Below are 26,645 nucleotides of genomic sequence, written 5' to 3'. Positions count from 1 at the left end.
TTGGACATAGGTTTTGAGCAGGTCTCTGAAGCAAGGATCGACGAAAGGAAAATTAATTAGAGACATTATCAGATGGGAAAATGTGATGATGAAAATGGAGATTAGAAAGAAGATATTTATATAGGGAAGAGTAGACACGAATGTGGAAATAATCTGGAGTGCTTAAGTTATGGATCTCTGAGGAGTAAGACGGGTGGTAGGAGTGGGGCAGACAAGTAGGCCATAGATTCTAAGGATTTGAGGGGCTGGGCCCTAAAGCTAGTTTCTGAGCAGAAGAGTGACATGATCAAAATTATACTTGAGAAGGATCATTCTTTCAGTGAGCAATTTTCTGGCTACCCTTAATGGAGAGGTGTGGACAGGATGCTGGGGTAATTGAGATGATAGAGCTGACTGAATGGCTACCGGTCTTGGGGCAAGACTTCGTAGAATACTTTCAGTTAAGTGATAGTCTATGTTTTGATAAAGGATCTAGGTAAAGATAGAAATACAGTTGTAGATGATGCAAAACTCGGGGAAATTTCTATATTTGCAGACAAACTTGGGGCAGGTCAGTTAGCTTTGGTGTCCTTATCAGTGCAATAGGGGTTCAGACCAGTTGACTTCTGAGGTTTGGTGCAGTGCTGAAATTCTGTAATTATATGAATAAAGTGTAAAAGTTATCTCAATCAAGGAAACTTGGGGTAAAGATTCAACATGGTGAATTTAAAAGAAAGAAATTACAGGTCCAATTATTGGATTCAAAAAACAAGTTGTACTAACATAGGATGGGAGGAATATGGCATAAAAATAGTTCATGTGAAAAAAAATATGGACTTTTTAACTGACTGGATTTTGTGACCTCTAAAAAAGTGAACACCACTTTAGGCTGCAATATTAGAAACAACGGTGTCCAGATCACAGGAGGTGATGGTCCAGCTCTGTGCCATAGTGGTAAGAACATATGTATCAGGTGTTTTTTTTCCATTTGGGGCCCTACCTTTTAAAGAGGTTTTTGATGAACTAGAATCATCTAGTTGGGGCTAGGCAGGATAGCCCAGTTTTGAAGTAGGTGGGCTCTGGAGTCATACCTGGATTTGAATCCTGCTTCTGATATATTGTAGCTCTGAAATCTTAATCTTTCTAAGCTTCAAGGTCCTCATATACAGAATGGAGATCATAATATAACATAACTGTTATAGGGAGTAATAAAAATAAAATGCTTAGCAAATACATAATACATAGTAAGTGCTTCAAAAATGTTGGTCACTGTTATTATTATTACTATTGTTATCTTAAGCATCAGAAAGCTACTAAAATGGTGAGGAAGTCTGGAATAGTCCAAAGCATTGAATCCTGGAAAAAAGAAAATGAAGAGTCGACATAGCTATCTTTAAATTCTTTTTTTTTTTTAATATATAAAAATTTATTTATTTTTGGCTGCATTGGGTCTTTGTTGCTGTGCACGGGCTTTCTCTAGTTGCGGCGAGCGGGGGCTACTCTTCGTTGTGGTGCGTGGGCTTCTCATTGTGGTGGCTTCTCTTGTTGCGGAGCACGGGCTCTAGGTGCGCGGGATTCAGTAGTTGTGGCACGTGGCCTCAGTAGTTGTGGCTCACGGCCTCTAGAGCACAGTCTCAGTAGTTGTGGCTCACGGGCTTAGTTGCCCCGTAGCATGTGGGATCTTCCCAGACCAGGGCTCGAACCCGTGTCCCCTGCATTGGCAGGCGGATTCTTAACCACTGCGCCACCAGGGAAGTCCAATCTTTAAATTCTTGAAGGGCCACGTGTAATAGAAGCGGAAGGCTTGTTCCGTTTTGTTCTAGAAGACAGGCATAGCCAGCAGGTGGAAATTATAGGGAGGCAGAATTATTTTTTTTAAATAAGATATAACTCACATACTATTTAAAAATTTTTTAATTAAAAAATTTTTATTGAAGTATAGTTGACTTGCAATGTTGTGTTAGTTTCTGGTGTACAGCAAAGTGATTCAGTTTTTTATACACACACACACACACACACACACATATATATATACTTTTACATTATGGTTTATTACAGGATATTGAATATAGTTCCCTGTGCTACACAGTAGGACCTTACTGTTTATCTATTTTATATACAGTAGTTTGTATCTGTTAATCCTATACTCCTAATTTGTCCTTTGCCCATTCTCTTTCCCCTTTGATAACCATAAGTTTGTTTTCTATGTCTGTGAGTCTGTTTCTGTTTTGTAAATAAGTTCATTTGTGTCATATTTTAGATTCCACATATAAGTGATATCATATGGTATTTGTCTTTCTCTTTCTGACTTACTTCACTTAGTAGGATAATCTCTAGGTCCTTCCATGTTGCTGCAAAATGGCATTATTTCATTCTTTTTTATGGCTGAGTAATATTCCAGTGTGTGTGTGTGTGTGTGTGTGTGTGTGTGTGTGTGTGTGTGTGTGTGTATGGGTATATACATATATATCACATCTTCTTTATCCATTCATCTGTTGATGGGCATGGACAGGTTGCTTCCATGTCTTGGCTGTTGTAAACAGTGCTGCTGTGAACATTGGGGTGTATGTATCTTTTCAAATTAAAGAGTTTTGTCTAGATATTGATATATGCCCAGGAGTGGGATTGCTGTATCATATGGTAACTCTATTTTTAGTTTTTTTAGGGAACTTCCATACTGTTTTCCATAGTGGCTGCACCCATTTACATTCCCACCAACAGTAATTCACATACTATTAAATTCACCCTTTTGAAGTGTACAATTCAGTGGTTTTTAGTATATTCACAGTTAAGTGTAACCATCAGCATTATCTAATTTTCAAACATTTTCATTACCTTCCAAAGGAACTCTCTACTCCTTAGTAGTCCCTCTTCAGTTCCCCCTCCTCCCAGCCCCTGGCAACACTAATCTACTTTCTATCTGTATAGATTTGCCTATTCTTGACATTTCACAAAAATGAAATCACACAATACGTGGCCTTTTGTGTCTAGCCTCTTTCACTTAGCATGGTATTTTCAAGGTTCATCTGTGTCACAGCATGTATCAAATCTTCATTCCTTTTTATGGCAAATGATATTTCATTGTATGGATATACCACATGTTATTTATCCATTCATCAGCTATGGACATTTGGGTTGTTTCTACTTTTCGTTATTATGAATAATACTGCTCTGAACATTCTTTACAGATTTTTGGTGGACTTATGTTTTATCCCTCTTGGTATATACATACCTAGGAAGGAAGGTAGAATTTGAAGACATCAGAAAGAAAGAGCTTCCTGACATGGGTATCCACCCACACTGAAGAGAGTTCTATTGTTAAAGCAGTGAGCCAGTAATTTTATTTTACTTAACAAATACATGGCATTTACTATGTGCTACCTACTGTTCTAAGTGCTTTACAATTATTTAAAACGCTACAAGGTAGGCACTGTTATGAAATTTATTTTACAACAAGGAGGCTTAGTAGCTTGCTCAGGATCACTCATAGAGTACATGGGATTGAAATCCAGGTGATCTGGTTCTAGTATCTGTGCTTTTAATAATAGGAACAAAATAACTTCAAGTATTTATTAAATTCTATTACTCAGACACCATGCTTAACTACTTTTATTCAAGTAGAGGCTGTGGTCATCTTTTAGGGTTATTTTAGAAAGAATTATCTCTTTGGGTAGAAATTACCTTAGGGTATCTTTAATCCCAAGGTTCTGTTATTACAAGGATGGATGGAAGTGGGGAAAAAGACAGCAACAAGATGTCTGGCCTGAGGCTTTTAAGATGATCAGAATTTTTTATCAGAAAGGGAACAGTGCGTGGGAATGATGAGTACTGTAGGAATTCAGTTAACAAGACATGAGAACATGTTCATAAGTTGTATATAATGTAAAAGGATTAACCGAAAATGACTTTTGAGATTGTAAATGGAAGCCTTAGGAAAATGGAGGCATTAAAGTTTCATGGAAATATAATCCTACTTTTGAAATGTTTAGTGTCAAGTATTGGCAGGATATATTAGGGTAAGTAGATGACTTTTAGTAAACTGAACATATGGAACTGGAGCTGTATACATGAAGATAGTTGCTTAAAACAAAATGAACAATAACAAAAATAACAAATGCCTAAGAGAGAAAAGAGTAGTCCAGCCCAGACTTAAGCCTCAAGTGGCCGTAAATTGATGGGGAAGAAGGAGAAGAGGATTCAGCAAATCTAGACTAAGAATTTACCAAGCTTTGAGATACAGAGGGAGTCGTAAAAGCCAAATGTAAAACCAGTGGGGTGATGGAGGCATGGTCAGCAGTACCTCCTATAAGAGGGAGAATTTCCTTATGAAGAAATCTCAGATGAGACCATTGAACTTGACAAGGGGAAAGTCATTGCTCTTAGGACAGAGTTTCTGGGCAATAAGTAGAATGAAAGTTTTACTGCAAAGGAACAAATAAAAAAGTGGAAAAGAAAGGGAAAATAGCTGTAAAATTAGGCTACAGTTATAGAAGTTTATTTGTGAAGGAAGAATTTGGAAAGGGAGATGAGGCTTAGTGAAAAATGTAGGTTGAAAGAGACTTGTAGGGCTTCCCTGGTGGCGCAGTGGTTGAGAGTCCGCCTGCCGATGCAGGGGATACGGGTTCATGCCTCGGTCCGGGAAGATCCCACATGCCGCAGAGTGGCTGGGCCCGTGAGCCATGGCTGCTGAGCCTGTGCATCCGGAGCCTGTGCTCCGCAACGGGAGAGGCCACAACAGTGAGAGGCCCGCGTACCGCAAAAAAAAAAAAAAAAAAAAAAGAGACTTGTACATGTTTTAAGGTAAAGGAATAGGTTGATGTCTAGCCCTCTAGAACATTTTAAATAAGAAGGTCTTTATTATTATACCAACAATGGGTCTAGTTTCCCATAAAAATAAGACGTGTTTTCTGTACATGGACTTCAGAAGAATAAATCAGTTGTACATCATATCTAAGTATTATCTCATTTAGAGTAAAACCCTAAATCCTTCTTTGCAGTGGCCTGACGACCCCTCATGATCTGCCTCCCAGTTATAGCTGTAATCTATTTTCTGCTACTTTTTTTTCTTAATCCCTTTGGTGGAGCCACAGAGGTCTCCTGGCTATTCCTCAAACATGCCAGGACTGTTTCCTATTTAAGGGCCTTTGCGTTTGCTGTTCTCTCTGCCTTGAACATGCTTTCCCTAGATACCTGCATGGCTAGTCCCTCACCTCATTCACGTTCTGACTCAAATGTGCCTTTCAGTGAGGCCTTTTCTGCTTTTCCTATTTGTAACTGAAATACCTCACTTATCCACCTCCATTATCCCCAGTTCATTCCCTTCCTGTGCCCCTTTCTTGTTTTACATAGCACTTAATGTCACATAACAAATTATGTATTTTACTTATTAATTTTGCTTTTTGTCTTCTCCTACTAGAATTTAAACTCCACGAGTTCAAGGATTTTCCTAGCATTAGAACAATGCCTGGCACTTAGTAAATGCTTGTTGCATGAATGAATGAGTGTAACATTCTTTGTGGAAACTGATATGAGAATGTTCTTCTTCATCATCAACATCATTATTAATAAGCATGTTGGATGCTATACATAGAATTAGGCTTCAGATATTCTGTCAGTCAGGAGTTGGCAAACTTTTTCTGTAAAGCACCGGATAGTAAACACTTTTTCGAGCCATATCGTTTCATCACAACTACTCAACCCTGTTATTGTAGTGCGAACGTAGCCATAGACAATCCCTCCATGCACGAGTATGGTTGCGTTCCAATAAGACTTTATGTATGGACCCTGAAATTTGAATTTTACATAATTTTCAAATGTCGTAAAATATTATTTTTTTAAAAAAATTTTTTTCCCTCAACCATTTAAAAATGTAAGAACCGTTCTTAGCTTTCCTGCCATAAAAAGTAAGCAGTGGGTCAGAGTAGACCGACAAGCTGTAGTCACCACCTCTATTTTTACTGGTTTCTTAAACATACCTTAGTTGAAACTTATTTTTTCATACTGGTAGGAAGCAACAATGTAGATTAAACCTTAGTAATAGATAATTCAGGAATACGTTTGTTTGGCTTCAGAATCTTGCATATTGTTTTCATCTTTGTTTTCCTGGGAACCTTACGTTTTCATTACATGTTTATGAAGCTCATTTTTGAATGAGTTTGCATTCTCCGAGCAGACGCCATATGATAGTGTTGGGGAGGTGGTGGAAGCAAAGCTGGGCAAAGCCCACCCAGGTTTAAAAGTTTGCCATTATTTACAAGGCAAAGAATTCCTGTGTGGGAGAATCGAGAGGTGTTAGCCAGGCTTAATGCCCAGAGGACTGTCACTGTGAATGAGAATTGTGTCGCAGTTTCTAACGTCATCCATAACAGATACCTTGAATAAGTTGCAAATGCTTTTAATAATATAGCTCAGGGTTAATTTTACCTATGCTACGTTGGCAATTTTTGCTCCTTTACTTAAAAAATAATCAGCAAATAACCTATTCTGTTATAAAATCAAGCTGTGATTTGAATAAAGCATTATATTTTTCCTCAATAAGTACAAAGAGAGAAAAAATGTTTTTCATCTGCAAAACTTTTACATATTTATAAAGTTTTTCACATACTTGATTTTGTTCAGTTCTTAAAACAGCTTCATGATGCAGGTAGCTTTATTAACTATTTAAAATGTGAGAGAGCTGATAGTGCAGTTAAGTATTGGATTGGTCAGAAAGTTCCTTCGGTTTTTTAAGTAAAAATAAAAGACACATTTTTTATTTTCACCAAGAACTTTATTGAACAGCATATTCACCCTTTTGTTCCACTACCTTCTGTCATTTTTCAGGCAACTTCATAATTCCATCTTCCCAAAACTTTTTATCTTTTTGAGCAAAGAACTGTGCCAGGTGCCTTTTACAGTCTTCCAGGGAATTGAAATTTTTTCAATTAAGAGAATTTTGTAAAGACGGAAATAATTGGAAATCCAAAGGTGCAAAGTCTGGTGAACACAGCGGATGAATCAGAACTTCCCAGCCAAGCTGTAACAGTTTTTGCCTGGTCATCAAAGAAGCAGGCAGTGTTGTGTTATCCTGATGGAAGATTATGCATTTTCTGTTGACTAATTCGGGATGCTTTTTTTTTCTTTTTTTTTCCCCCCCGGTACGCGGGCCTCTCACTGTTGTGGCCTCTCTCGTTGCGGAGCCCAGGCTCCGGACGCGCAGGCTCAGCGGCCATGGCTCACGGGCCCAGCCGCACCGCGGCATGTGAGATCTTCCCGGACCGGGGCACGAACCCGTGTCCCCTGCATCGGCAGGCGGAGTCTCAACCACTGTGCCACCAGGGAAGCCCCTCGGGATGCTTTTTGTTGAGTGCTGCTTTCAGTTGGTCTGATTGAGAGCAGTACTTGGAATTAATCATTTGGTTTTCTGGAAGGAGCTCATAATAGAGGACTTCCTTCCAATCCCACCATATACACAACATCACCTTCTTTGGATGAAGACCGGCCTTTGGTGTGGTTGGTGGTGGTTCCTTTCACTTGCCCCGTGATCTCTCCCATCCCACGTTATTGTACAGTATCCACTTTTCATCGCCCATCACAATTTGTTTTAAAAATGGAATGTTTTCATTACGTTTAAGTAGAGAATCACATGTGGAAATACTGTCAAGAAGGTTTTTTTCCACTTAACTTACGTGGAACCCAAACATCAAAGCGATTCACATAACCAAGCTGGTGCAAATGATTTTCAGTGCTTGATTTGGATACTTTGAGTATGTCGGCTGTCTCCTGCGTGGTAGAACGTTGATTGTTCTCAGTTAATGTCTCTGTTTGATCACTATCAACTTCAACTAGTCTGCCTGACCATGGGGCATCGTCTAGCGAGAAATCTCCAATACGAAACTTTGCAAACCACTTTTGACATGTTCAGTCAGTCACAGCACCTTCTCCATACACTGCACAAATCTTCTTTTTCTTTTGCGTTTCTGTTGTGTTTTTACCTTTCTTGAAATAATAAAGCATAATATGCCAAAAATGTTGCCTTTTTCTTCCATCTTCAGTATTCAAATGGCTACACAAAAATTCACCAATTTTGATAAGTTTTTTAAAAAATGTACACTGATATGACAGCTGTCACAATATAGTCTAACAAAATTGTTTTGAATGAAGTTAAAGACAACTAAGTGCTACTAGAGCCATCTTATGGAAAAAAACTGAATGAACCTTTTGGCCAACCCAATAACTTGTGCAAGGTCATAGCACCAGGACTCCAAATGGGCCTCCTCACCGTATGAGGTGCAGACTCCTCACTGGAAACTTCAGCCAGTCTTTGCTTTCACTGCTGTGCCCTCTCCTCACTGCCTCTTATTCTCTAGCTTCATCTGTTCATGAGGATGCTCAGAGCTCCAGCTGCTCCTGGCTCTGCCACTCTTACTGTTCAGAGCTCTGGGAAAAGGTGAGGAGGCTGGGGTCAGTTACATCACTGCCACTGTAGCTACTTACTAGCTCTGTTTCCTCCTCCAGCCATTTTAGTTACTGTGTAATTCATCTGGGCATGTACTGTCTTAGTTCCCAAATATCTGGTTCTCCTTTTCTCAAAACTGTGACCTCTGAAGACCTCACGTGGTCAACCAGTGGCTAATAAAACATCATGGATATGGTTGGCAAAGACAAGAAGGAGTGAGACGGGACCCCAGTGCTTCAAGTCTGGGTGATTGGGAGGGTCAGAACATAGTGACTGAGCATCGAAAGATGTGATAGGATTTAAACACATTGGTTTAAATGTGTTATCTTCGAGGTAACGGTGGAACAGCCTTGCAGTTAGTTTTCTATCCTCCAAAAAGTTAAATGGAGAAAGAGGTTGAACCAGAATATCTGGGTTACAGCCAAATGGCAAGATGTATAGTTAGAATCAAAGACTTTGTGTTCCATTTAAATGCTTCTTAGAGGTCCCATTTGAACAACCTCTTCATTATGAAAATGGAGACTTTCCATGCCTTTTTATGGTGTTTAGAGAAAACTGTCGTAAATATTACACACAATTTGGGATGGTTGTGCATCTTAGGAATCAATGGATGGCATATAAAAAGATTCCTCAACACAGTGTGTGGAAAATGGTATAGAATGTTATTCTTGAATTGTTTTCCCTTCTTCACTTTGGTGTTTGTATGGTACCTTAGATATTTTAAATGTTATTTTAATTATATTCTGTGCTTTTTTTTTTTGGTTAGGAAAGCTGCCTGCTACTAATATCTTAACGGATTTAAGTTTCTGAAAAGCCCCTTTGAACCCTTCCCCATTCCTGTACCTCCTTTTTCTTTATCACAGTCTCAACCCCTTGAACATAACCCAGAAGTCTAGGTATAGGCCAACTGATGTCTCAGTGGAAACAACAAAAATAGAACTTATTATTTCTCAATGCTTGAGAGAGATTTTATATATTTTAAATTGGAGAGGATAAGAGGCTCAGTCCATACATTATCATGTGAATGTCTTAATTCTATCAATTGACTTAGTCAAAACGAGAAAGTTAATGAATTTAAAGACAAGTATCAACAATGCTGCACAAAAAGGTGCTGTTACAGCATACCAGCCTGCATCTACATGAAAAAAGCTATAGCTGTATTTTGCCTCTGAATAAGGGTCATGTTGACTGGCCATGGCAGACCATGCTGGGTCACCCACCTGATATTCTGTCACCTGCCAAAACTCAAAAAGACATGAGAGTATGCAGTTAAGTACTCTAAACACTTCTCCTCCCAAAGTGAGTCAGTTTTACCGTTGTACCTTTGGGTTTCTCCATTTACAGTCTCGTGTTTTCTTGAATGGACTGCGTTATCTTGTAAGTTTGGGGAACTTATAAGAAGTCAGGAGTTTTCATGGACTCCTCTCTTTTCCATACAGATGCCCAGAGGGATTCTTGGGAGAATATTGTCAACATCGAGACCCCTGTGAGAAGAACCGCTGCCAGAATGGTGGGACGTGTGTGGCCCAGGCTATGTTGGGGAAAGCCACATGCCGATGTGCCCCGGGCTTCATAGGCGAGGACTGCCAGTACTCGACCACTCACCCCTGCTTTGGGTCTCACCCTTGCCTGAATGGAGGCAAGTGCCACGTGCTTAGCCGGGATACCTATGAGTGCACCTGCCAAGTCGGTTTTACAGGTAACAAATGGGACTCACGGCCATACTTTCCCATTCTCAGCAGGTACTCTTATTTAGCATCTTTTAGATAACTGTCATCTGGTTCTTTAGGGTCCCCCCAACTCTGGTACATGTTTAACATTATGGTAAGGACCAGAATGTTCCAATCAACTATCCTTCAGTTCCTTTTGAAAGGGGAGAAAGAGAAAGAAAAAGGGTCAGATACTCAGAAGTAGTTGACTGCCTGAAGAATATATATCAGGATTGGGGATCAGAATTACTTAACTATCACCAGAAGAAAAGTTGTTCGTGTTACCGATAACTTATTCCTTGAAATCTCCTCTCCCCAGACATTCAGGGCATTGGCTTTTCGGGCTTTCTAAACTGATTGTTCCATTTGCTTCTACATTGCCTTATCCTTGTCCTCATACATTTAATTTTTGTGTTCTTTGGAATTCTGTTTTGAGCCCTGTTTTGAGTCATAGCACAGCTTTCCCCAGGGAATCTCGCTATCTCCAGTTGCTTCAACTCTCAGCATCTTCATCCCTTGCTGATGCCTCTCGTGGTCATCCTTTTAGCTCCACCCCAACCCTGACATTCAGGCTCATATTTCTAACTATCCGTTGCATATTATCCTTAGAAATTCGACAGGTACCTCAAACTCAACATGTTGATATCATAGTGGCACCAATGTACACTCCAAATACTCCAAACTAGAAACTCCCTCTCACTTCTCTGTACCCCACTTAGACTCAGTCACCCCGTCTAATCTCTGAGATACGTCTCACCTGTCTACTCCTCTCCATTTTCTCTTCTGCTCTGTGACCTCTAAAGACCTCTGTAGGTGAGGTCCAGGTCATCTCTCACCTGGACTCCTGCAGTTGCTTCTTACCTGGTTTCCTTGCCTTTACTTTCTCCCCCTCTTGTCCACCTGTCACATTACCATGGATCTTTAACATGAGTGCAGATCTTCTCACAAACTCACCTGCTTACCACCCTAGTGACTTTTCATCGTCTGCAGAGTACAAACTCTTTTACATGGCTCGCGTAGCCCTTACAGTCTAGGCCTTACATCTTCTTATAGCCTCAGTTCCTCACACGCATCTAGCTCTAGTGACGCCAGCGTTCTCATCATTTCCTGAAAATGTCATGCTTCCTGTTGCCTCCATGCTTTTGCACACCCCTTTGCCTGGAACGCCCTTTCCTACAGTTGGGGATTGCCCAATGTTATTGTAAACTCTTAGTGACCCTTTCATGATTCCTTTACACAGTTAGTCTCTATGTTCTGTTAGTTTATGTGTCACATTTTATTGTAATTAATTTTTACATGTCTCTCATCTGACTATATTGTGGGTTCTTCAAAGCTGGGTCTGAGCTTTATTCAGAATGAACCACACGTGTTTATGAAGGTAGACGAGAAAAGGAGAACAAGCCATCATTTTGTCCCCCACTATATCAACAATTCCGTAAATCTAATAAAAAATGAAAGACATATTCAGAAAACTAGACTGGACCATTTAGTTTGGAATACTTGTTCTACTGGTTTTTCATTAAAAGGTGTTGTTACGGGTAGAAGATATATAGGATGATCCGTTATCTCCATCATGACTATGACAGCATTGATACTGTGAGTCACTGAAGAGATTTGGTGGTTAAGAGAATAATTTTTTCCTGATTGTCAGTTTCGAGTTGTTTGGCTCCACAAGGCAAAGGGAAGGCATATCTATTTAACACATTTTAATCCTGACTGGTGGAAATGACAGTAGTGCCTTCTTCAGAACTAAAATGTTACTCTGAAATAACCCTCAAATTAAAATGTGTTCCTTTGCCATTAAAACAAACTCTTCTTGGTGGTCTGCAGGGTTCTGATCATCCTTACACATCTGCCACTCTTGTCTGTCACTTTAGGAACTACCACAGGTCAAGCTCACCCTTTTGGTTTTGGGATAGCTCACTATACCACCTCGTCAGACTGTATGAGCTCACCTCACTCATAGATAAAGAAACAGAGGCAGGAAGTTAGTGCTTGTACAAAACATATATGGGAAACCAAGGTCAGAGACCTTCTTGTTTCAGTTGTAGGCAAATACTCTGATATACACAGTTGTCAGAAGTAACCATTTTTATCTGTTCTCCATTGTAGGTAAGTACCTCTCAGAAGAAAAAATAGGAAGAAAGATTGAGGTTCCTTCATTTTCTCTAGGCTTAGCACTGTGAGATATACATGCTGTACCCAGATTTTTATTGCACCCTTTCCCTTTGATTTGATATTCTTGATAGGCAGAGAGCGCTTCTGTGTGCTCAAATGTCACCTCTCTCTCCCTTTTAGAGAAGCTGTCATGACTGTTATTTGCTTTTCTCTGGGGTCAAAGATTTGGGTGTTTATCTAGACAACCAATTGGAGTACTAACAAATTCAGGGGGTTCTCATATCTTTAGTTTTGAAAAAAGGTTACACTAATGAAAACAAAAAACCACGTGAATACCAAATTTACTAGTAACATGGGAGTATTTTTTTTCTCTCTCTTTCTACCTCAAAGAATCTGCTTTGATTCCTTTGAGTTATGCCTTGAGATTCAGTACTTTCTTCCTGCTGCTTTCTAGTACTTTCCTACCTGAGAGAGTCCACAAGATTTACCTTTCTAGACCTTTATTCTCATGACAGCTTCTAGTTATTTCCATATATAAGAAGCCAGAGAGTCTGTATCTCCTTCAAACACACCCAGCAATATTTTTGTCAAGACTGCAATCAACAAAATGTTTCCCAGAATACGTGTGCATGTGTGTTGTGTTTAAGGGAGATAGAAGTCATATTGACTTGTTTCTATCATCTAAGAGGTCTATTTAGTCATAATTTATTTTGGAAAATATCGATACATTTTATTCATTCAAAAGACATGATTTGAGAGCCTACTACAGGGATCTGACCCCTGCCAGTGTGACAGGTGATATAAAAGGAAACAACAAACTTGGGGTATATGTTTGCATGTGCAGGGGTGTGTGTGTGTGAGGGAGAGGGTGTGGGGATTTGGGGAGCTGAGGGGAGCATTAAGGATGACTTTACAGCAGTGGTGACTTATGAGTAGAGCTGTCAAGATAAGTTGAAGCCCATTAGGTAACCACAAAGGAAGATGGCCTTCCAAACAGAGGAGCAGCTTATGCAAAGACAAGGAGGTGTGAGACAGTAGGTGGATCCAGACCCTTCTGGATCCTGTGCTGCAGGGACTGATGTAGGCTTCCTGCGACTAACCTACAGTCCCTCCCCCTCCCATGTGACCCACTGAGTGTTTGTGTGTCAGCTGAGGGCCCTGGAGAGTGCCCCTGTCAGGTGAACTTGAGGAAGCTCTGATATGGGCTTCCTGTAAAATTCAAAGAGCTTAGGGATTCTCCATGCAGTGGCTCCCTTATGTCACCCTTTGGGTGGGAGATGTGGGGTGGTGGGATGGGGCTGACCCTCATTTCTGTGGGCAGTACTGAGTTCTGTTACCTTTCCTCTAGGTAAACTGTGCCAATGGACTGATACCTGTCTGTCTCAGCCCTGTGCAAATGGAAGTACCTGTACCACTGTGGCCAACCAGTTCTCCTGCACATGCCTCGCAGGCTTCACAGGGCAGAAGTGTGCAAGTGATGTCAATGAGTGTGATGTTCCAGGACAATGCCAGCACGGTGGCACCTGCCTCAACCTCCCGGGTTCCTATCAGTGCCAGTGCCCCCAGGGCTTCACAGGCCAGCACTGTGACAGTCCCTACGTGCCCTGTGCACCCTCCCCCTGTGTCAACGGAGGCACCTGCCGGCAGACTGGTGACTTCGCCTTTGAGTGCAACTGCCTTCCAGGTAAGGAGTCCCCCTAGTGTCCTGGGTTGGGGGATGCACCTCCAGCAGGAAGGAAGGGGATGGGTGTGGTTCAATTGTTCCTTTAAGAAGTATCCCTCCCAGGAGGGAAAAGGGGAAGTGAGAATTTTGTGTGGGGTGGTTTGCTGGTGAGAGAGGAGTTTTATGGGCCCATGTGGTCCGTAAACTGAGCAGGGGGTAATTTAACATGTCAGGGTTTATGATGATGAGTGGCTTGGAAATTGTTTATTGTCCTTTTTGGAGGAACAGTGAGAAATAAGGGACACAGAGCTCTGGGAAAACGATAGACAAGTCTATGGAATGGAAAGGAACACAATGAGAATTACACATTGAAAAATGTGTATGTATGATTAATAAAATGCTTTAAACGGAATTGACAATAATAATAGATGATCAACTTTCCTATATGTTTCTACCTCTGATAGAATAATGGATTATTTTACTATAGCTGCCTAATTGTACCCACCTACCCTTCTGTGACTTTCACTGAGCTTCCGATCTTTAGAACCCTCTCCACGTAGTCTCTCTGACTTTGGGGTAGCCCTGCCCAGACTTGAAGTTGGAGAATTTGGGAACTGGGGTGGCAGCGGTGCTCTGCTAATCAGTGGACACTTTTTGATGAGCGCTGATAGATTATGTGTGGCACAGCCATACATAACCCCAAGGTAGAAGCAAAAAGAGGAGCAGTGTATGGGAGCTTGGGGCCCAGTGTTCTGTAGGACGGAAAAAGGAGCCAGGCTGGCGGATTCACGGAACTCCTTATAAAAATGATGAGGAGGCTGAAAACCGAGAATTTTGATTGGGAACAGAACACAAGCAGCTGGAGCAGATGAATTACTAGGCAACAAAGATTCTGCTTTTTATACAAATAACCTTAGTGCAAAAACAAAAGAAGGAAAACTGTAGGGGGGAATAATGTGCTAAGTAAGCAGAATTGCCTCGAAAAGAAGTTGTTTTAGCCACTCTTTTGGAGTAGGAATCTTAGATTCTGGTGTTGTGGATGTGGTTCACATATAATGGGCTCGTTTGTTTTATCTTTTGGGGATTAAAGGTCATATGTTGGTCCTCGGGATAAAAGCAAATGGTAATTTATTCATTTCATTCAGTTAAAATTTACTGGCCGCCAGCTATGGTCTAGGCACGGTGCTATGCTTGAGATACAGCAATACAAGACTGCCACATAATAGAAAAGGATACCATTTAACTCTGAGCCGCAAGAACAAGCTACTTAATTGCACTGCTTTCAGTTTCTCTTTCAATGAAGAATAGATAATGCTGTCATTTTAGACACTAAATATTTATTTACCTAATATTACTGTCACCCACATTCTCTTGTAGAAGGAATAACTAAAAGATATCTTTCTTCACTCCTGTTTTTGTTTGCATTTTAAGGGTTAAAAGGAGGAAGTAGAAATGTAAACAATTTAATTTTGCAAATTTTCTAATAGTCTAATATTCTGATAGCCTAAGTGGCTAGTAATTGAGGTTAGTGCAAGTTATTGTTGAAGACTAAATGTGTTTTTTAGTTTCAAGAAAATTGCTTTTAATAGTTGCCTAGAACAAGAGGTTGATTTGGCAGCAAAGTACTAACGGGAAGTTAGAGAAGTCAATAAAGGAAGTTTTTAGCAGGGAGAGAGTGATTATTCACTCCCATAGCCTCTGCATTGTTATCCATTAGCCACGATAACAACCTTAGGGAATTCTGAGAGTGTGTCCAGGAAAGGATCTGTCAAACCAGAATAGTATCTCCTCCTTGAGAAAGGAAATAACCAAGGATTCCACAGCTGAGAGGTTGCCAGGGCTAGTGGGATGGAGTAAGGAGATCCTGGCTGTCTCTTACACTCTCCTTATAGTTTAAAGCAAGACATTTTTTTACACACTGACGAAGTGTGTGCATGTATGTGTGTGTTTGGGATCAGGATGGGGGGTGCAGCGTTGGGGGCAGAAGATTTGGCAAAGAGGTTACTAACATGTATTTCATGCCTTTTATGAGTCAGGCACTGTGCCAGGTACTTCTGCTTCCATTAGCTCCATTACACAAAAACCTTGGGGTTAGGTATTGTTTTTCTGGTTTCCCAGGTGAAGCAACTCAAGTTTGGAGATGTTAATTGATTTACTCCAAGTTGCACAGCTGACATGTGGTTAGGCTGAGTCCTGAAATCCAAGCAGGTTATTTCCGAAGCCTGTGCTTTGTACACCTTGTTCCGTGACACTGTACTACTTGTCTTCCCCTGAAGGTGCTTTGAAATGTGTAAGACTTTTTGTTAAATGCTTAGAGGTGTTTGGGTTAAAAAAATGTAGGTTTATGTTAAAAGAAAAAGGAGATACTTCTAATTATGTTCAGTCAGTACTTGTTACACACATACATATCATGCAGGTATTTAGAAACAGTTAAGTAGGCTGGTTCTTGCCTTTCAGGGTTGCATGATCTAAAACGGATGACGTCAGCTTGGACCATGTATAGAAGGAAACCAAAAAAGAATTCAAAACAATACATAATGCAGTAACACTGTGAATAAATATATATATTTATACATTGTATAAGATTTTATGCTCATTGCTTTTATGTACCAGGTGGAGTTTGCAAAGTATTAACTTTATTTCCACATGGGGAAATAATGCCTGGAGATGATTTTCTTTTACAGAGTCCTTTTCATGATGCACTACCATTGTCCTTGTCCCTCCCCCATTGCCCTCCACACTGTCCAAGAGACTAAAATGTTACTTAAAATAATAATTACTCTCTAGGGCTTCCCTGGTGGCGCAGTGGTTGAGAGTCCGCCTGCCGATGCGGGGGACATGGGTTCGTGCATTATTATTATTATTATTATTTTTTGCTGTATGTGGGCCTCTCACTGTTGTGGCCTCTCCCGTTGCGGAGCACAGGCTCCAGACGCGCAGGCTCAGCGGCCATGGCTCACGGGCCCAGCCGCTCCGCGGCATGTGGGATCCTCCCGGACCGGGGCACGAACCCGTGTCCCCCGCATTGGCAGGCGGACTCTCAACCACTGCGCCACCAGGGAAGCCCACAACACCATTATTTGAAGAGAATCATTATTTCAGTTCTAAAGGTGGGGAAACCAAGTCAGCAAGAGGCAAAGTAGCTTTTGTCCAGGTTCTGCAATTCTCAGATGGCTGCTTCCCACCACATTTCAAGTCTTTGCAGTTTTAACTGAGGCCTACCCTGATCACCCTATTTCAGGTTGTAACCATTCCCTTCCCCCTCCATTACTGACCCTAGTCTACTTTTTTTCTTTTCTTTTCTTCTCTTTTTTTGTTAACACTTGTCATCGTCTTACTATATAATTTGTGCTATATAATTTACCTCATTATGTCTATTGTTTATTGTCTGTCTTTTCTAAATTCTGCTGCCTCTTCGCCTCTCCAGAGTGGAAGCTAGGATCTTTGTTTTTATTTAGTGATACGTCCCAAGCACCTAGAAACCATGCCAGGTATATAATAGGCACATACCTATCGATTGACAGATTGAGTTTAGTATAATATGGTAGTATTGAGAACATAACTTTGGTCTTTTCATTTTCTTCCTGGTAACATGCACCCTAGACTTAGTCTAGCTTCTCCTTCTGTACTTGTTTATACTAGTACTGCGTAAAAAGAATTGGAGTTCTTTTCAACTCTGAAAGCCAGTGAACCCCACATAAGTTAGTGATTATTTTTGAATGGTTAAAATATAGTTCTTTTCCTGCAAAGGGCACCGTAGTTACTGAGTTGATTTTAGAATTATTTTAAGACTGATGGGGAGGGAATTAAAACTGCAAGAATGACTCATCCTGTGTAATAAAGAAAGAAGTGTTTCTCCATAGAGGGAAGAAAAAAAGGAATATATTCAAGAGGGAACTGATAGAGTCAAACCAAGGAACTGTATTTCATCTTCTTGGAGCAGCAACTGTTAATAATCCAGATCCTTATGAACTACCATTAGGTAAAGTTTTTAGCAGAAGCCCCGAGGAGGAGCACTCAACCAGAGTAATTTTAACAAAAGAACAAAATAGAAAATAAATTCTTGAATCACTGATTCCCAGTTTTGGGGGGTTAGTGGGGGGGAGAATGAGTTAAACTGGTTTTATGTTTGTGATATTTTAAGAAGTAGCACAGGTCATCAGAAAGCAGTGGGTTGTTTGTATCTCCTGGCTGTACCTGTGAGTCCACAGTTGGATAGGGCAGTCCCTGATGGACTTTCCCTTTTTCTTTCTCTTCTGTACCTCCTTATTCCTTTATGATTTTTAAACTTCATAAAAAGCTGTCTGATCCATCCTGTCCAAACAAGGAAGGTTTATCCTTTGTAAGTCACCTCTGTACACTACAGGCTGATGATATGTTATATCCCTATATCATTAAAATAAAGCTTAACCACATTTTGTGGCTTTTGTGTCTGCTCTGCAGTTGCTGAGCTTAAAAACTGTTAGAAAGAGTTCCCTCTTGCATTCTCATATGCACGGGCATGTGATGTTCTCTTGGGTATTATACTAATCATATTCTGGCAGGTTTCACTGGAGCAGACGCAGAAGTTGTCGTACCATTTTGCAGGGCGCATTATTTTAGCTCCTCTAACCTGGGCCCTGCGTCTAGTTGTACTTGATGTTCCTGGAAGTTTTTCCTGTTCTGTCATGCTTGGCAGTTTTGCCCGTGCTACCTCCTCAGCCTTCTGTCACTTACCTCCCCCACCCACCCTGCCTTTTTATATAGAACTTATTCCTTATGATGTGTCAAAGGCACCTACTTCACTGAAATGCCTTCCATATTCCCTACCCTGCGGGGACTAGAGACCTGAGGTCTTTCGCAACCTGTATACATCTAGCACAGCACTTATCAAACTGACTGTTCATCCTTGCCAGTAGACACCCTCATTTAAATTCCCCAGTATCCAGCTTACTGCCTGGAACAAAATTGAGACGTAATGAATATTTGACAAATGAATGAATTGAATGTGATAGAGAAGAGAATTCCTATATTCTATAATTTTAAAAAATGCTCTGAATTTATTTCTTTTGAACCCCTTTATTCATTTCTCTGACTTCTTTGGAGGTAAAGTTAGAAAGGGAAGTGGAGATGATTTGGGAGCTACAGAGGGAGGCAGGTAGGAGCAGCCACCTGGGTGGGTGGTGGGGCAGGCATCCAGGGGCCAGTCATGGGGTCGGTGAGCTCATTGGGGCCCATTCAGAGGACGGATGCAGTGTGCCGAGGAAACCAGTGGGGCAGAGGTGGGGTCCGCTTGCTCTTGTGACAGGTTTCTTCCCAGAGGCGGGGGAGAAGGTAGCACGTAGCTGTTTACTTTTGTGCCTTTGTCCAGTTCCAGGCATCCCTGGGTTTTCCTCACTCTTTCATCCCTGTGCACAGAAGCTCTTCCTGAGGACCTTCAGCCTGGCCTGGGAGAATCCTGGTTGTGTCATCTCAGCTTCCCCTTTCTGTTGTCTTCTTTGTGCCTCTGTACCCAGCCTTTCCACCCTCACACCTCCCGGGGGCTGAAAATGGAAAGATGTGGACGCTCTCTTGAGAGATGCTGTTCTCTGTGTGGGATGACAAGTTCAAAAGACACTTTTCTGCTCCCCACCCTCACTGTCATCATTTATCAGTTACGTGGCCCATGGTTTTATAACAGCACAGTCTTAAAATGTTCCTTCTGAGTTTAATTTCTTTCTTTTTGGCCTTTTAAGGATGTGAATTGGCTTTAAGCAGTGGACTCCTTTTAGTACAGTCATGTGAGCCTTTCTGTAAGTCTTTTACACCCATCCCACCCACAGGTCTGGAGACTTGTCTGTTTCCCTTTCCCTTAAAACATTTTTAAGAAGTGATTCCACTATAACTTATTCATTTAAGCCTTACCCTCCCTCCCTACTCCCCTCGCCCTTAGGTAGACTTTCTTATAAGAATTTGCTAGCTCTTTCCACAAAGAGTACTGTAACTCTATTTTTTTTTTTTTTTTGCAGTACGCGGGCCTCTCACTGCTGTGGCCTCTCCCGTTGCGGAGCACAGGCTCCGGACGCGCAGGCTCAGTCGCCATGGCTCACGGGCCCAGCCGCTCCGCGGCATGTGGGATCTTCCCGGACTGGGGCACGAACCCGTGTCCCCTGCATCGGCAGGCGGACTCTCAACCACTGCGCCACCAGGGAAGCCCTCTGTAACTCTATTTTTAAAGCATAAATCCTGTCTTAACTTTGGAGGAGAACTGATTTGGTTAGGGTTTTCTCAGACATGGGAACTTTTGACCCAAGATCAGTTTTTCAGATTAATGAAAGGGAACTCTGGGGTCCCAGAGATCATACTGATTGAAATTGAATAAAATTTCTGGTTGAGAGCTTTCCTGGTGGCGCAGTGGTTGAGAGTCCGCCTGCCGTTGCAGGGGACACGGGTTCGTGCCCCGGTCTGGGAGGATCCCACATGCCGCGGAGCGGCTGGGCCCGTGAGCCGTGGCCGCTGAGCCTGCACGTCCGGAGCCTGTGCTCCCCAACGGGAGAGGCCACAGCAGTGAGAGGCCCACGTACTGCAAAAAAAAAAAAAAAAAAAAAAATTTCTGGTTGAGTACTGACTACTAGGCATTTAAACTTGCATAGGTCAGCCACGTGGCCTTTACCTTCTTCATCTGTAACTTAGAAGGATCAGAGTAGATAATCTCTCAGGGTTGCTTTGATCCCATTGATATATAATATTGGGTTGGCCAGAAGGTTTGTTTGGGTTTTTCTGTAACATCTTATGGCAAAACCCAAGCAAACTTTTTGGCCAAGCCAATAGTATTAGCTAATATGTGTAAAACACTTCCTGTGCATCAGGCATTGTTTTAAGTGCTTTTCCTTCTAATATAACAGCTTTATTGAGATATAATTTGCATACCATGTAATTTTCTCTTTTAAAGTGTACAATTCAGTGGTTTTTAGTATATTTACAGATATATGTAACCATCACCACAATAAATCTTAGCTCATTTTTATCACTTCAGAAGAAGCTTAGTATTCATTAGCAGTCATTCCCTAACCTCCCCCTAACTCCCTCCCAGCACTAGGCAACTCCTAATCTACTTTCTTATAGAGATGCCTATTCTGGACATTTCATATAAATGGGAACACACAGTATGTGGTCATTCGTGATTGGCTTCTTTCACTTAATGTTTTCAAAATTCATCTGTGTTGCAGGAGGTATCAGTACTTCATTCCTTTTTGTGGCTGAATCATATTCCATTGTATGGATTTACCACTTTGTATCAATATTTATCCACTCACCAGGGAATTGACATTTGGGCTGCTTCCACTTTTTTTGGCTATTTTGAATAATGCTGCTGTGAACATTCTTGTACAAGTTTTTGAGTGGACATACGTTTTCATTTTTTGGGGTATATACTTATAAGAGGAATTGCTGGGTGATATGGTAACTCTAATCTCTTCGTGACTGCCACACTATATCCCATAGTGGCTGCACTATCTTACATTACAACCAGCAGTGTATGAGGATTCCCAATTTCTCCATATCCTTGCCAACACTTGTTGTTATCTGTCTTTTTAATTATAGCCATCCTAGTGAGTGTGAAGTGATAGCTTATCATGGTTGTGGTTTGCATTTCCTTCATGGCTGGCGTTGAGCATCGTTTCATGTGCTTATTGGCCATTTATATATCTTCTTTGGAGAAATGTCTATTTAGATTTTTTATCCATTTTATAACTGGGCTATTTGTATTATTATATTATATATATTGTATTTTAATTTTTGTTGTAAGAATTCTTTCTATAACCTAGATATAAGTCTCCTAACAGATACATGATTTGCAAGTATTTTCTCCCATTCTGTGGGCTGTCTTTTTACTTTCTTTATGGTATCCTTTGAAGCCCAAATGTTTTTAATTTTGAGGAACTCCAAACTATCAATTTTTTCTTTTGTTGCTTGTGCTTTTGGTCATATTTAAGAAATCTCTGCTTAGCCCACATCACAGAGATTTACTCCTATGTTTTATTCTAAGGGTCTTGTAATTTTAACTCTTACATTTTGAGTTCATTTTTGTGTATGGGATGAGGAAGGGGTCCAACTTTATTCTTTTGCATCTAGATATTCAGTTGTTCCAACACAACTTACTGAATTAAGTGTTTTTTATATCTGACTCATTTAATCCTTAAAACAACCTTTCAGGTAGGTCCTGTTAATTACCCCAGAGAGGAAAGAAAGTTTAAGTATCTTGCCCGTGTTCACTCAGCTACTGCATGGCAAGGGTGAGAATTGAATCTAGGCAGTTTGGCCCCAGAGGCCATGCTTCAACCATGAATTAACTCTTTCACCTACTTGTCTTCTTACCTACCTACATAGTGACAGGTAAGAACTAAAACAGTCATAAAAAGAAGGCATTTTATTTCTTATGTATTGTGGTTATGTTGAAATGCTTCTGCTTTCTTAATTTGTCTGTGGTTGGTGAATTCAGTTAGCTGTAGCACTGGCAAATATAAATTCAAGGTCACAGTTTCAGGTCCTTATAGTTTGGCTACAAAGTCTTCATCACCTCCTTGACACCCTAGTCAACCATATTTAGTCACCAGGGAGATCAAGTTGGGGGAGGATGACCAATAGCAGTTCTGGAACACCACCAGACCACACAGGTTCTAACAGCGGTGGACCAGGACCCCGTATTTCCCTCCTACACTCTAAAACTATCTTTAACTTTTCTGAAGAATGTTTCCATTTAAGAGCACTAGGCTAGAAATGAGACCTCAGTTATTGTTCAGGGACTGTACTTTCTGGACCTGTAGATTTGCCCTCACCTTAGCATAATTATGGGTGGGCTTAAACAATTCAACATTTACTGACTCATTAGTCCATTTGTAAGACTTACATGTGATTAAACAGATATAGGAGTAATATTAATTTTTTTAAAAATCTGAGTCTATAAAATTTTTCATAGTCTTTCTCAAGCTTACTTAATGACTCATCTGCTTGAATGGACTGAGTACCAAACACCTAGAGAAACAGAATTCTCTTCAGTCAAGCTCTCAATTATCTCCGTCTTCTACAAAATGATTTCCTTTGCTCTCTGGGTAATTTTTTTGGTTGCTTGGTTCATACTCATTTATATGACTGCTACTGTATTCAGAGAAACCAGCCATGTTCCAGTGTAACAGAGCAGATGTAGAATACTGCAGTAGCTTGTGGTAAGGAATGAATAAAGCCAGGTGTGATTGATGTCTGTCCCACTCACCAGACTGTAATGCCCCCAAAGCAGGGACTCTTTCTTTTACTCACCTATACCAGTGCCTCGTATAAGACCCAATAAGTGTTTTGAGTAAGAGAGAGAAACTTAAGGGACATTTTGAAGAGGGCAAATACTTAGTCACATGTATTTCAAATAAGAGGATGATCAGTGAACTTTCTCTCTTGTTTTAAAGCTGGTAGTCTTCTATTTTAATAGCTAAGAGATTTGGTAGCAAGGAGAGAGAAAGAAGAAGCCCAATGTATAAATTACAGAGGAACATTCTATGGGCAGTTAGGGTGAAGTTTGGTGTGCTAGTTTCATTTTTCATGGAAGAGAGAAATCAAGTGGAAGGAAGCAATGCTGTTAATGTGAAGAGGAGGATGAAGAATTTGAAGGGTTGGTTAGTTAGTAATAATAGTTAGCAAGTTTAGTTAGTAATAATGCCACCCGATATTCAGATAGCTTTTTATATTTATTTCTACCTTACTCATGATGTGGCACTTATAACAACCTAGAAAGGCAGGCTGGGCAGGTGCAGTCAGCCTCATTTTACAGATGAGAAAGCTACTTCAGAGTTTGTAATTTACCATGTATTAAATAGCTTATAAGCAGTGAGGTTGGAACTTGACCCGTATCTTCAGACTTTTAAGTTCAATATTTTTTCTTATGTCCCCCCCACCACGCTGATTTTCCCAAGGGGAAAAAAAAAGGAATTTAAATTTAATTAGGTAGTCTTTTATCTGTTCTTCCCATTAATCTAGCATGGAGCTGGGGAAAATCTAATACCTTTTTTTTTTTAGAACGAGTAAATAGCTGTTCTGAGTAGACATTTATCTTCACTGGGATTTTATTTCATGAAAACACTTTGAAATACTTGTGAGGTAACTATGAAGGCATGTCATTGGCATAATGAGTCATTTTAAGTGTCTAACTATGCTTGAGGCAAGAGAAGACAGAAGATTGGGGGATTTTTATATGGTGAGTCTTGGGTTGACCAGCTGCTGCCTATTGAATTGAAATAATGAAGTCAGTCTGTTCTGATGACCATGCCCTGTGGAGAAGAGCAGATCACACCATCTGTGTGAGAATTTATCATTTTCTCTGTTCTTGTCTTACTAGGTTTTGAAGGGGTCACCTGTGAGCGGAATATTGATGACTGTCCTAATCACAAGTGTCAGAATGGAGGGGTTTGTGTGGATGGGGTCAACACTTACAACTGCCGCTGCCCCCCTCAGTGGACAGGTATGTACGGTGTGACAGATCAGTCAGAATGGGGCATAGGTTGGTAACCAGTGGCAGTCTGTTATTGAAGTGGGCGTCTTTTACAAGGGTCTCTGTGCTACATCATTGGGTATAGTGCTAACCCCATATGTTCCCCCATGTTCACTTAAAGGAAGAAATATTTTCATGGGTATTTATTGGGCGGCTGATGTGAACTCAGCACCACTCCAGGTGCTGTGGGAGATACGAGAAAGAACGTTATTGAAAGACTCTGACGTTATTATCTGGTAGAACAGCACATTGCCTGGAACATAGTAGATGCTTATTAAATATTTGAGAGGAAAGGAACATACTTAAATGCAAAAATATAAATGTTCTTACCATATACACACAAAAAATGGTAACTGTGAAGTAATGGATGTGTTAACTGATTTTATCGTGGTAATCATTTCACAATACATATGTATATCAAATCATCATGTTGTACTCCTTAAACTTACACAAATGTTATGTTAAATACAGCTCAATAAAGCTGGAAAAGAAGAAGCAGCTACAACTTGTCAAGTTTTGGTGTAGTATCAAAGAATATTCATAATTACATGAGAAGGTTATTAAAACGCTCTTCCTTCTTCCAACTAAAAAAAAAATGAAAATAAATTATGCAGGCTGCGAGAGTTCAGAGCTTATTGTTTGTTCACAGACAGAAATCTATCTCATCTTATTGTCATGTCCTATAATTATGCAAAGGGTTGGGCAGGTCCTCTTGCCCATCTTGCCCATCTCCATTGCTATTTTTTCCTTTTTTGTATCCCTTTTTGCACACAGATTTTTCTGCCTCTGACATTAGAAGAGTAGTCTTGCTTAAATTTACAACCTCTTGGAAGCTTCTAATGTTGTCTTAAGCAGATTTTCCTCTTATTTTTGAAATTGAGTTTCTGCAGACATTTGGTTCCAATTTCTGTTTATATCTATTTATCTAACTGAAAGTGGAGACAAGTAAGAACTGATTAAGTGATTAAAACTGAGCCTTTTTGAGAGAAGTTGATTGATTTAATGTGGAAACCCAAGAATAAGTTAACGTTATAAGGAAGAAACTCCAGTACCAGTGAAGGATTGTGCCCAGCAAAGGAGTCTTGAAATTGGATTGCTGTTGTTACTACCTGGTATTCCTTAGAGTCTCCGAATTGCCTTCCCTCATCTGCAGCAGCTAATTATTTAGAGTACTCTTTAGAGCCGTAGACTTAGGAATAGAAAAAGATTAAAAGGGTTTAAAACTTCAATAATACGATTTCCTGGAAGGGCACACATTTCTGCTTTTAATCCCCAAACTGTCTTTTTTTTTTTTTTTTTAAGATACTTTCCCACTGGGTTTCCCTAAAATTGGACTTCCCCTAGAATTTCTTCTTGATTTCTTGATCCTAGGACTTTACTCCCAACCCTCTGCTCTTTCTGTCATAGTCTCGCTTCTCTTTAGCTTTTGCCATTTCTCTGGTGATTTTTTTCATAGGCCATTTTTTTTTCCAACTTAAAAAGATTACTGTAAAGTTAATTATGTGACAAATAGTAACTGGAAAGATTTGAATTTTTCTCTTTTTAATGATCCTCACAGTGGTATTGGGCAGGATGAGATGCTTGTTAGGAACTTGACCCCATTCTAATCTCTCCCTTGCCCTGTGGGAGAGAGTGGCTCTGTGTGGTACCAAGGCTCCTGATGCCAATGAAGATTAAATGATAATTGTGATTTCACTGCTGACTTTTCTTTGATAGCACACTCAGTTTCCTGCTTTGATATTAATTAGGAAGGTCCAATCTTGGGGGAAAGTTTCCCAGTGAAATGATATTTTACCAAAATTTCTTGCCCCAGGGTGTTTAGTAAATACCTTTTTCCTATGAAAGCCCTTTGAAGATGTTTCTTTTTCCATGTGCTTTTGTATTTTTTCTAGAGGGGATGGCAGAATCGATAATTCAGTGTGTCAATGTGTCAGTATTTATTTCTTTTGATCTGCTGTCATTGAAAATACCCTCAGTCTTTGGTTTCCCACCACAGGTTTCCTTCTTCTTTTTCACCGATGCCAATCTTTGACTTCCAGTGACAGCCTTGTTTTTTTTTTTTAACTGTCCCGATGACCAACAGGGTAAAGTCCAAGGTCCTTCCTTCATTATGTGAAGTCCTCCCTGGCCTCAGCCCCATCTGCTTCTTCGGTGATAAGAACAGCATCCTATATCAGCCACGCCCTATGTCCTTGTTCACACCGTTTCTTTTCTCTGGATTTCCCTTCTCCTCTCCTCTCCCTA

At 40.5% G+C, this 26,645-nt stretch overlaps 1 protein-coding gene across 3 annotated transcripts in view; it reads left to right on the top strand.

Moving 5' to 3' along the window:
- Nucleotides 1-26,645, top strand: part of NOTCH2 (notch receptor 2) — a 178,152-nt gene that overhangs the window by 73,234 nt on the left and 78,273 nt on the right. For all 3 annotated transcript variants that reach the window (XM_067727445.1, XM_067727448.1, XM_067727447.1), the window contains 3 exons: nucleotides 9,856-10,115; nucleotides 13,592-13,927; nucleotides 24,249-24,371. In XM_067727445.1, coding sequence (XP_067583546.1) covers nucleotides 9,856-10,115; nucleotides 13,592-13,927; nucleotides 24,249-24,371 — 719 coding nt within the window. The remainder of the gene's footprint in view (nucleotides 1-9,855; nucleotides 10,116-13,591; nucleotides 13,928-24,248; nucleotides 24,372-26,645) is intronic.

This window comes from Pseudorca crassidens, chromosome 2, assembly GCF_039906515.1.
Source record: "Pseudorca crassidens isolate mPseCra1 chromosome 2, mPseCra1.hap1, whole genome shotgun sequence".
Classification (NCBI taxonomy): Eukaryota; Metazoa; Chordata; class Mammalia; order Artiodactyla; family Delphinidae; genus Pseudorca; species Pseudorca crassidens.
This window is presented reverse-complemented; position numbering and strand designations above follow the sequence as displayed.